The sequence below is a fragment of the Triturus cristatus genome, chromosome 6, assembly GCF_964204655.1.
Source record: "Triturus cristatus chromosome 6, aTriCri1.1, whole genome shotgun sequence".
NCBI classification, from domain to species: domain Eukaryota; kingdom Metazoa; phylum Chordata; class Amphibia; order Caudata; family Salamandridae; genus Triturus; species Triturus cristatus.
The window spans coordinates 98040554-98053497 of NC_140589.1; the positions used below are offsets into that span (position 1 = coordinate 98040554).

A 12944-nucleotide genomic window follows, 5' to 3' on the forward strand; every position below is an offset into this window, starting at 1 on the left:
ACGACCCCCTACTCTACCCAAACACCACTACACTATCCTAAACCCTAAAACACTACGACACTACAACACTATCCTAAACCACTACCCACACTACTCCCCCTCTACACTACCCTAAACCGTAAAACACTACAACACTACCCTAAACCACTACCCACACTACTCCCCCCCCCCCAAGCACAATCACCCCTTACCTCTCTTTCATTGTGGTTCCTCTCCAGCGTCGCCGTCTCTCCTCCTGGTTCCTACTTCACGTTGTGGGGCGGTGCACGTCGTTGTGAGGAAACGGAAGAGCCTCTGTTTCCTCACAACGATCGGCATTACATCGCATGTGTTGTCACAGCGCATGCGATGTAAAAACATGCATAGTAATGGCTACGCGTTGTTACATCGCATGCGTTGTTACGCTTGCGATGTAATGGCATTGCGGGGAAACAGCCGCGTTGTAATGGATGTTTCCCGGCGTAAGGTGATCTGTGTAAGTTGAATAGAATTCTGATGGCCACCCATTTGCCCCCGGAGCCCTACCCTTAGCTAATTGCTTGATGGTTTCATCTATCTCGTCTACAGATATGGGGGCCCTCGAGAGACGTGTATTGAGCTTGCGTTTCTTGCAGGAGGTTAGTTAACGTGTGACAGGAACTGTTGTATGGCCAAATGATCCCCAGGGACGGGAGCTTTGTAGAGAGAAGTGTAATATTTATAGAAGGAGTCAGTGATTGTTTCCTGCGTATTTACCAATTGGCCATTAGAGTTGTGTATTGCAGTAATAGGGGGTTGCGAGGCGTCGGCTTTTAATAAGCATGCCAACACCCGGCCCGCTTTGTCTCCCTCTGTATGCCGCCTGGCCAAGTATTGTTAATAGTCTAAGGCGCAAAGCCTGTCCAAGGTCTCCTATTATGCTAGGCGGGCTTTGGCGAGTGCGGGCACTATATGCAAATCTGTAGTGTAAAGACGTTCACAGCGCTGCACCTCTGTCTCCTGTTTCTGAAGTTCCGACATGAGCGCCATGCTGGATCCATAAACTGCTTTGATGACCTGCCCACGGAGTACAGTCTTAAATGCATCCCACGGTATGCCTGCAGTTGAATAACCAGAGAGATCGAAGGTGCACTCCTTATTAATCAAAACTAAGTACTATCTTTTTATTTTTATGTTAATGGTGCTACGGTGCTGCACTCGCTTCTGACCAAGTGCCTTAAATAACACAATAGAGTACCAGCAGGAAGACTTGCTGGCCCTTGCACTCTTCACTGGGTTTTCAACCGAACCCCACTTAAGGATTCAATACTTTTTCAAATTGAATTCATCACAAAAAAATGTTGTATTCATTGTACTCATCATATGAATATGACCAATTAAATTAATATATTTCAAAATAAATTACTATAGTCTTCACATATTTTTACATGTTTCAAATCAAGCAAAATGCATAACAGAGCATAATGATTAATCCATATGTTTGTCGAAAAAGGCCCGATGCATTTTGATACTATGTCGTCCCTTCCTCAGGGGCTTCCTATAAGAAAACATCCTAAGGTTAATCAATGTAGTATGCATAACAAATTCACTCAAACACAAGAGTTGGATTACACTACGTTATTGTATTATTACAGTCATTATTGAGGTATTTCAGCTTGTAGTATTTGGTTTATGTACTGGTTTTGTTAAGGGTGCACTCTGGGAGATACCTCTCACAATTTTCATAGTTTGGCACTAGATACAGCATTAGGTATCACTCGTTGTGACACAACCTGGAACTAAATTATTGTGTGACCAAATACTCAATTGGGTAGTGTAATCCACCCTTGTGTTTGAGTGAAATTGTTATGCATACTACATTGATTAACCTTAGGATGTTGTCTTCAAATCAATCAATGAATAACACTTCCCTTGGCTTCTGTATCTGTTTAATAATATTCCCGTCCCCCTGGGTAAAAACGTTTTCCAGTCTACAAACATTACTTAACAGACTGCTGTAGGGCGGTAAGAATCCTTGTCTACGATCGGAGATCCTTACACTGCCATTTAAATGGGGAGCGCCAGATCCTAGACAGTATTATTTGGCGATTCAGTCACATACTGGTTTGACCTACAGAGTAAAGCACAGCACATACCAATCCAGAAAGACCAGGTTGATAAAGGTAGCTTACACAAGAATCTTGCCACCAAGTCTGCTTCACCTCTTTAGCATATTCAAACGACTTGTTGTACCAACTAGTTTGTTTGGTCCGTGGCTGGGAATAGTGACATCCTAGGCATATACTGCCCGTGGCAGGCTCTATTGAATACTATAGCTCACAAAGGATATAATTGCCGATTCCTTGGCCTGCGATAAAGGATTATTAATACCCTGGCTATTGTACGTTAAAAAGAACTGGAGGGAATTGGTATTGTGCACGTCTTTTCAGATCCCTCTTTATGTCTAGATCCGGTTAATAAATGGGTGCGTCGAGCACCGCTAGCAAAGCATGAGGAGGCCAGGCTTAAGGTTGAGTCAATACAACCAACTGTTGCAACTTATTTAAGGCCAAGCGAAGAATATAGGGCTGTGATATCATATATTCGGGAGGGATGTATGACACAATTACGCATGGTTTTGCAACGCATGCCATTGCAACGCAGGCAATACAACGAATGCGTTGTTACCACGCGTTCCATTACCACGCAAGTCGTTATTTTATTATATTTCTTCGATAGTTTTTGCTGTTTTAGTGCTTTTATGACTGTTCACAGTCAAATAAAGAATAAAGGAATAATTCTCGAGCCATTATCCTCATGCTCGAGAGAGCGATGCAACCCATACTGGTGAATTCTGTCTTTCTTAAACTTGGCCAACTGTACCCTGATCAGAAATTCCTCACCCTAGACCATTATCAGGGAGACAGAGAATTTAGTCCTTTAGGTATGTTCCACTATTTCAGATTAAGACAAGCAGCAAAATCCAGGTGGCAGACATTCCCGGAGGAGTCCCTGGATTTCCCACCACTGGCTTGCATGATTAAGTACCCGAACCAGAAGGGTTGGGTTTCCAGCCTCTACAAAGTATGATCTGGTTTGACTGACATAGTAGGCCTCCCCATCAGAGCAGAATGGGAGGCAGATTGGGGGGAAACGGTTCACTGGGACACACAGAAGTACTGCTGTGCTCAGACCAAGCTAATTTCTATCAACTACAGACAGAAATCCATCCATTGACATTTTTTACAGACTTTATTGCTCTATCAACTTACATAAAATTGATCCCACCAAATCCCCGCAGCGCGGGCTGATTCGGCTGGGTTTTTCCACCTGGTGTATGGGTTGCCCTGTGGCAGCAAAATACTGGACAGAGATAAGATACATCACTTGAGGGATAGCTGAGATCACATTTGAATGCTTACATTGGAGGATGTCATTGGGTTACAATAAACTAATTCCAGTCAGTTCGACAACTAGTGTCGATAATGATGCTGCTGGCGAAGCGGAGACTCCCAAGGACTTGAATGAAAGGTGCTGCCCCAATACTTCTGACTGGCCTCCAGTGAAATTTTGGCATCAAACTGTGAAGCGCAACAACAGCCCAAGGCTAGGCCACGAGAATATGGGATCTGCTGTGGTCATACCTCCTTAAGATGCAAGTTGATGCCCCTAGTTCTGGGAAAGACTGATATTAAGGACAGTGCACAACTGTATTTGTATATTCATTTAGAACAAGTCTCTAATGCCTGTCCTGTTTCTTGAGATATTTGGCTCCTTTTGATATATTTGTGTTGTTAAATATGGCTCAAACCATTGTTTGCCTTTATGTTATTTTACATGCTGTATTGACGTTAATCCTACTTCACACCAAAGTGAAACTTGATTTTGTATGTCTCAAAATGTTTTTTCAGTAAAGACCCTGCTGCTAGTGATATAAAGAATTGTGGTTTTGCCAATAATCTGAGATAAATTAAGCACATGGAAGGTGCTGTTTTGAGGGCTGTATGTTTGCAGAGTTCTCTGTTCTTTTTAAAACATTTGTGTGGATTTTCCATTGGTTAATACATGTGTTGCATCAAACAAACTAATTTAGGAGTTGCGTAAACTTTCACTTCTGTTTTACCTTGTTTTAAGAGAGAAAACATCATTTTTATATTCCTTTCCAAGTTACCTGAAACATCCCTAGGAAAGAAATCTCCAGGACTTCTATGGTTAAACCAACAACCTGAGTGGATTAACAAGGTGGCACTAGAGCGAGGAGATCATTTCAAACCTTTGAACGAAACCAATGAGTTGTGTCTGCTTTAACAGTACTCATGAATTGTCCTCCTTCTCTTACCAGAACTCTCCATCCTCTATCTTCTTGAAAAATTCTTTTTCTGCGGGGTCCACTTCATCCACCTCACGTGAACTGTGGCAGAGAGCAGAAGTAGTAAGAAAGCAGACACTAGTTGAAGAGTTGATACTTCATTTTTCCCACCCCACGAAAGCAGCAGAACTATCCCAATTTCTTGGTGGAACGTGTGACCATCACATTGTCAGGCTGATGCAGAAGCGTCAGTCTGACACTGCAAGGGACTGGAGCATCGTGAGCTCATCACATCAGTTTGCTGTGCGTACAAGTGGGGATTGGGACAAAATTAGCTTCCATGCAGCGCAGCCGTACCCACTTTCACTAGGGGAGACTAGGGCACTGTCCATTTTCTCAGTAGATGCTGGATTCCCCTACAGTGCGCATTCCATGATTTTGGACATCTGCAGTTAGACTGCCACTTACGTGTCACTCCAGGCACCTGTCCACTCCACATGACCCCAAGGGTTCCGAAGCCGTATGAGTTTCTCCGGGAGACCTTTGTTATTCACCTATTGCAGGACAAGGGAACAGAAAGGAGTATGTTACTTATTCTGTAAGCGTCTATTCGTAGCATGTAGTAATGCAGATTTACATGCTATGCATATTCCTGCCATCTGGTGTTAGGCCCCGAACTCCACAAATTGTTTTTTCTCAAGGAAGTTTTATGATCAGCGTTGTGCATTGTCTCTCCTCCCCCTTAAGGCATTGCGCATCTTCAATGGCTCCTTTGCTAGAGAATATGAAGACCAAGGAGTCTGCAGGGGGTGACCCCTGATGTATATAGAGTCAGTTGGTGATGGTCTGTACTTCCTCTAAATGCAAGGTGTTACGACCCTAGATTTGAGTAGGTCTTTGAAGATGTCTATGGATACATGCAGTACAGATCCTATCATGGGCAGGTACTGTACAGTGCACTCAGTGCGCGATAGTGTCTCAACTAAGAAATCCATTTGCTCCTCAGTGGTGGAACTCTCCAGCTCTCTGAATGGCACTGTGATTGGAGGAGGCACAATTTGGTGATGATGCTTTTGATGATACTGGTGATTCCATATCTGGTTCAGGGAGAACTACATGGTAGTCTTCCCACAGGTCTGTGATGTGGTGAGTGTCCTGTGTCCCTTGTGAATCTGTGTCTGGGACCTCCCCCTCTCCCTGTGGAGAGGGTGGCTGACAATCATTGGGCTTGTGGCCTTGTGCTCTAGTGCCACCTTCTTAGGCGAAAGCAGTGGCAGATCCTGCTCTTGTGCCTGTGTTTTGGCAGTCTCCTTGTGATTTTTCTGTATGAATTGTTGCAGTCCCTCAAAAACTATGCCCTGTTCCTCAGTTGGCGTATGAGATTGTGTCTTTTGTTTCAGGTGTAGTGTCCTCAGAAACTGTGTGTGGCTTTGTAACCCCAGATGTATTGCTCTTCTTCTGTCTTCTGCCATTGTGTTTGTCTGTCCTCAGAGCCAAGGGCTGTTTAGATTCCGAGAGGCTTGATCATGTGCATTGCTTAGGATCCGATGCTTTATGTGGGGTTAAAGTCTACTTGGTAGCTTTCGGTGCCAGTGTGCTTTCTGGTGCTGATTTAGGCTTTGGTGTGGATGTGTTGCTGGAGCCTTCCCCGTAATGTGGCCTTGGCACCCGATTGGGATAGAGAATGTTCTCGTCCCTTCTCGGCTCTGAAGTATGCTTGCTGTGTCGACCTGAGCCAAAGGGCTGTGGTGGCGGAGATGTATGCAAGATGGTCTTGGCACATGGTGGGTCATCAGTACTCAGTACGTGGCAATGCTTTGGTCCTCGGTGCTGACACAGGAATCAGCAATTGCGATGTGGGCCCATCGATATGTACTGGAGCATCTTTATTACCGGAGGTCAATCAAAGGCGACATAGTGGGGTCTGGCGAATACTATTCCCCCCTCCTGTAGGCGCACTGGCCTCGATTTCTTTCTTGATATCATGCGAGAACTCTGCCTAAGCTGCCAGCTCCATTTGGTGTGTGCCAGACGACGATCCTTTCGGGTCTGAAGTGTCTTTTGTTTTGAAACAATGAGCTGGCTGCTCACTCGTCTTCTTTGTGCTCTGGGAATAAGCACAGATTACACACCTCGTGAGTGTCGGAGTGTTCATACATAGCCACACACCGAGTGCACCATAAGGTCTTTCGTTGTCCTCATCACCTGGAGCCGGGCATTCTTGGCTGGTTTGTGTGTCGCTTGCTGGGTACTCGCTTCCCGGCGTCTCACATCCATTGGATGAAGTTCACTGGATGTCCGGTTGATCTTTCTTTACTTTGGGCTGCTTAGGCGTTGGATCTTCAAGGGCTCTGACGCAGTCCATCCGAACCCGATGGCAGAAAAAACATTCTAACCATGGAGCCGTTGAACATGCGCAATGCCTCGAGGGGGAGGAGAGACGACGCAAGACACCGATCATAAAACTTCCTCGAGGAAAAATAACTTGCAGAGTCCGGGCCTAACACTAGGTGGCAGAAGTATGCATAGCATGTGTATCTACAGCCAATACTTGCTACAAATATGACATTTAACCAGTGATTTGCAGTACTCTAGTTACATTAGCATCATTTTATGAAAAGAAACTCACCTCTTTGAGAGCAGTGATGGAGTAAGTGTGGCCCCTCAGTAAATTTGAGTCCAGTTTGTCTTTCATGTCGTCACCCGTGGTTTTCTAAAGACAATGGAAGGCAAGGGCGGGCACATATGAGCACAACAATTACACATCCTAACTGATGCATTCCAGTGGTATTCTACAGAGACCACCTTCCCATACAGACAGATACTTCCACCCAACATCCGCAGGCAACGACAGCCGTTGTCCACCATTGTACGCAGGCACCACCATTGCTATCCACTACGGCACACAGTCAACACCAACCGCTGTTCACTGCTGCACACAGTTAACACCAGTCGCTGTTCACTACTTCATGCACGTACCACCAGCTACTCTCTACTGCTGAACACAGACACCACCAGCTGCTTTCAACCCCTGCATGCAGGCATAGGTCTCAACTGATTTATGGCCGGATGTTGGTTTCTCATGCAGGAACATGGCATAATAGTCATTATTCACTGCTAAAAACACCACTTACGCATTATGGCTTGTCTTCCAGTTGCCTGCAACTGACTCTTACTGTGGCATCTGTTTCCGGCCTTGGCCATACATGAACAGACACCAAACTCACCTGCTCCCAGTTCTGACATTTATGTTGTGATCACCTTGCTGGCTCTACTGACTCCATTGGAGGACCCTTGTCGCACAACTAGATCCTAGCCTTAGAATGTCTGACAACCAAACCCAAGGTCTGAAAGGAAATATTTAAGTCCATTCACGAACATGGTCCTGTCCAATGGCTGCTAAAACAACATCAACATCTTTAGTTCTGTCGAAGCTTGAGGAAGATCTCAATCGATCTATGTGATCTTAGTAGATCTCAATGGAAGGCTGCCTGAGGAGCCAGTAGGAGATCCAACACCTACTATGGACTGACACCATCATGGACACCAGTCACATAGCACACACCCAACATGGTAATGAGACTGTGGGTTAGGTCTGTCCGAGAGCTCTGAAGGCACCCAACACGCGGATGCCCCCCCCTTTCAACAGGAGAATCCACTTAAACAGTATGTTCTGTGGCCAATTAACCTTGGTGCTCAAGCAGAAAGAAGAGTCAATAACCAGAGCCTGTCTAAATACAGGCAATGAGGTGCACATGCAAAAGCTTCACAGAGAAGGTTGCAGAAGTGCAGCTGTATTTGCTTTTGCATGGCTAAGAGGAGAGAGCCTGATTGCAGGTCATTACACATACCATTACTTCAAACTAATACATCCATGAAAATAAAAAGGCCATTATCCTGACCCATCTCATTAACTCCTATCGTCAACGCCTAACATTAAAATATCCTTTACCTAAACTCCATCTCTTTACAACCCTCTGAACAGTAACTTTAATTCTAACAAGTGCTACATATTTCATTGTATTAATATTAAGTTACTCTGCTCATGTGCATTGTCCGACTTTTGGAGGTGGAGAGGCGCAGTGGTTGATATCAGTTTACTGGAACTGACCAGAGTGGGTCATAGTGACGCCAACTCCTTGTGGGGCTATTTCCCCACCCTCAAATACATGTCCCAGCTACCAATATACAAGGCATAATCTGCTTGGAGAAAGAGATTGGATAGTGAATAGTCCAGGATGTTGTCGTTAACTCTGAAGGTGATACCCAGGTTGCAGCTTACTTATCACTAAGGCTCTTAATCCAAACTAAGCTCTGTGAAATGAACAGACCTGTGGTCCAGAGAGGAAGCAGTGATGCTAAGCCTTTGGACAACTGTGCAAACATTGGCCCAACTCTGAAAGCCACCATCAATCATCTGATTTACAGTACTACTGTTGTGGATATCAATTATTTTTTTCCTAATGAGGAGGGCTACAAATTCTTAAAATGTTTTTGATTACATTCATAACTGAATCTGTGGGCACTGACTGCAGCACCCCCGCCAACACACACACACACACACACACCCAGACACACATACACACACACACACAGCCCATCACACATAATAAGTTAGGATTGTGGATAATGCTTCATACACACGCTCTCTGCCAACTGGAAATCAGGGCTCACAAATGTGTAATGGAGGAATAACAAAGTCAAAACTCACAAGGGAAAGTATATAATATGAGATGAATAATCTAGAATATTTGTTCTAGCTAATGAAAAGTTCCCTACCATAATCATGCAGCCGAGTAACGAGCCCCGCGCAATCGCTCTCTGCATGATACTGTAAAGGTCCCCTGGAGCCTTCTGCAGTTTGTAAATCTCTGCCACACCTCCCGTGAAATCCTCAAAGCCCTCGCTGTTATAACCTCCAGACAGGCCTTCATAGGAGCCATTCAGCCTGCAGGAGAGGTGTTGGAAGAAAACAGTGAATGAGCCAAAGCGTAGACCTTTTGGAGGGATATTGCACCGGTATCTTAGGTTACTTTTAAGGGTACAGAAGCAAACATAGTCACAGCAAATGGGAATAACAAACACATCAAAACATACTCCCCGGATACGTGAAACTCAAATATCTTAAAGTCAGTAAATACGCGAAATACAACAAATCCTATCCACAGTCTGGGGTATAAGAAACAGCCTGAGCGTGAGAAACTAACGAAATAATCAAAGTCCAGAAATACATGAAACTCATAAAAGTGCATTCACTGACTTTCAGACTCTGTGACAGATCAACCAGACTTCCAAGACAGAATGCTTGCAGGTTTTCCTGCTGTGGATTCAGAGGGCCTAGCACACATCATGGCCAAAGTGAAATCAGGCTCACCAGACGACCCCTCTCCAGCATGGGTGCTTAAAAATGCCCTCCCTTTGATAGAATCAGAGACACTCTCCCTGTTAAACCTCTCTCTGACATAGGGGAAGGTTCCTCTCAAACTTATGGAAGCTATTGTGACCCCGGTGTTGAAAAAGGCTGGGGCGGACACTAACAACCCAAAAAATTTCCGACCTATATCTAAACTTCCATTCCTGGCCAAAAATACTTGAGCAGCATGTGATCAGAGCACTGTCCTCCTTTTTGGAGACACATCAGCTGTTACATGTCCGACATGCGGGCTTTAGGCCCCATAACAGCACAGAACTGGTAATGCTTTCAGTGCTGGATGAGCTGAGGCTTGTGGCAGATAAGAAGAAATCATCAGCTTTGATCCTTCTGGATCTCTCCGCCGCGTTCGACACGGTGAACCATACCCAGCTCTTGGCCCGTGTTCGGCGGCTGGGAATCACTGGCAGAGTACTCCAATGGATCTCCTCCTTCCTGAAGGATCAGTCACAAAGAGTACAACTGGGGGAAAGCCTATCTAGGAAGGGCGCCCTGATATGTGGGGTTCCACAGGGCTCTGCAAGATCCCCTCTGCTCTTCAACATTTACCTCCAGCCACTGGTTGAAGCTCTGGCAAAACTGGACTGTTAGGTGTTTAACTACGCCGATGACACTCAGTTAATCATGAGGATTGACAGCTCTTCACTGAGAGGGTTAACCATGAATTGGATGACTAACAACTCACTGAAAGTGAACCCCGATAAGACGGAAGTACTCGCCATCACAACAGGGGTTCATCCCTGGTCTGATGCCTTCTGGCCACAGGAGCTAGGCACAACTCCAACACCAGTGCCAGTGGTAAAGAACCTGGGCATTAGATTGGACTCCAAGTTAACATTGAATAATCAGGGGACCTCCGTAGTGGAAAGCTGCGTGAGTCTTATGAGGCAGCTACGGAAACTGGTACCCCTGTTGTCTTTCTCTACCTTGCGTACTGTGTTGTCGGCCTTAATTGTGTCGCGCCTGGACTATATTAACGCAGTATATCTAGGGCTACCTGACAAGCTTCTGGGAAGACTTCAGGTGGTAATGAATGACGCAGCACTTTTGATTTTTAAACTCCCAAGAAGAGCACATGCTACACCCTTGTTACAACAACTGCACTGGCACCCAATAGGGCGGAGGGTCAAGTTCAAGGGGCTGTGCATTGCACACATGGTCCTTCATGGAGCAGCACCTGGTTATATCAGAGATCGTCTGAAGAAATATGTGCCAGGAGGATGCCTCCGATCGACTGAGGCAAGCCTGCTGGCATGCCCACGCTTTGATAAAAATACCTTCGGGGGGCGTGGTTTTTCAGTTGTGATTCCTCAGCTTTGGAATAAGCTCCCCGATAGCCTGCATAGGGAAACTTCCTTATTTCCATTTAGGAAGGGTCTTAAGACCTTCCTTTTTACTCCAGCGTTTGGATAGGCTTATCCGGGGATGTGACGTTTTGGGAAGCATGTTAAGTTCCAGGTTTAGTGTTTATTGTGCGCCTAGAGACCTGTGGGGATTTGGCGCTATATAAATATAAATTAACAATAACAATAAAAGCAATAAAAACACATTCAAAACATATGATAGTAACTACAGAACAGACACTAAAAGGTCTTAAAACATATTTAAATCTTACAAGTGAAAAAGTATCACAACTAACTAATGCCTGTAAGTGTGAGAAATTAAAGTCTCAACAAAACATATTCAAGCGCAACACATTTAGAAAACCCATACAGTGTTGCTTGACCTTCAAATCCATGAAGCTAGAAGTGCAATAAAGTTACTGTTACAAGAGTCGCATTCGCTTCTATAAACAACACAGAAGGTTTTCATACATGTTGGCAGTACAGGCGCTCTTCCTAATCCGAGGTTGCCTTCCAAGATTGTTCAAGCACAGAGGAGACACACTTGAGGCATTCTTCTTCAAAAGATGATTCGGTACAAAAATCTGAATTCTGAGAACTAAGAGACAACTTTGTAACATAAATGTTTCCCAGTACACAAATAATTACCCTCAAAGACCTCTACATATGTAATAATCCCTCAATGATATCTCCTACTATCTGGCATGGTTGGGCAGACTCCGTTTTGGACTGAGAATCCCACGCTGCCTATTTCAGCCAATCTGTTAACTAATCTGGAATCTTTGATGTGTCCCATGGTGCCTCCATGCATGTGAATAATTACATCCAAGATCTGTTTTTTCCTTGTCCATAATGCTGACATTTCTCCATTGACCTGGTTGTACCACAGGTTGATGTTATTTTCGGTTCCAGACTCCTCGACACGTTGACTAAACCTCTACCACAGCTTCCTGACTAAACCTCGTACCTGGAGTAAATTAAATAAATACAGATGATTTAGCCTGTCCTCTGCAACAATCGTCTAGTTACAGTAACCAGAATCACTTCTATATTCATCTTCCCCTTACTCTTAAAAGTTGGACCGGGCTTGCGACCGCCAGTAGTAGGCATCAGAACAAAAAGAAGCCCAGGTTCACCAGGACTCTGGGGGATGATGGACTTCATACCTGGTAACTGGAGTGATCTTGGTGCCATTTGGATTCGGAGACAGTGAGCTTCTAACACCCAAATCATTTCTATCCATAAGCTTTTAAGATCTAATGCTCAAACAGACTTTTAGCTGTGTGTTGTTAAAATAGTTTTTTTTTTTTTATTTATAGCGCAAACTAGACCCGACGGTATCAGAGCGCTTTACATGAGCACCAGTTACGTCACAGACGGACACATTCATTTTTGTTAGGCACAGGGAGATTAAGTGATTTGCCCAGAATCACAGAATGTTGAGCGTCCCTGCCGAGACTCCAACCCGGTTCCCCAGCTCCTTCGTCAACCGCCCTAGCCATGTATTGTATTTGTATTTGTATTTTGGGTATTTGTAAAGCGCATCAATCATCCTGAGGGACATCACGGTGCTAGGGCTGAATGTTATGAAGTGCATTTTACTCTAGGATTAACCATTAGCAGGGTCAGTATCTAGGGAAAAGAGTGGTTTCAGCTTCTTTCTGAACACTAAGTAGTCATCTGTCAGACGTAGGTCAAGTGGGAGGTTGTTCCAGAAGACCGCGGCTGCTTTGGAGAAGGATTGATCGCCCATCCTGACCTTGGTCATACGTTTGACTGAGGCAAAGGCCTGATTGCACAATCTCAAGTTGCGTGATGGAACATGGAATTCTATTTTATCGCGTAAGATGTATGGGCCTTTTTTATGCAGGGTTTTGTGTGCGAAGCAGAGAAGCTTAAAACT

General features: G+C 44.7%; 1 protein-coding gene across 1 annotated transcript in view; it reads right to left on the bottom strand.

The window, feature by feature from the left end:
- Nucleotides 1-12944, bottom strand: part of LOC146813824 (calpain-1 catalytic subunit-like) — a 400682-nt gene that overhangs the window by 224129 nt on the left and 163609 nt on the right. The window contains exons 5-8 of the mRNA XM_085610280.1: nt 9047-9215; nt 6897-6980; nt 4736-4821; nt 4298-4369 (exon numbers count right to left, since the gene is read on the bottom strand). Coding sequence (XP_085466406.1) covers nt 4298-4369; nt 4736-4821; nt 6897-6980; nt 9047-9215 — 411 coding nt within the window. The remainder of the gene's footprint in view (nt 1-4297; nt 4370-4735; nt 4822-6896; nt 6981-9046; nt 9216-12944) is intronic.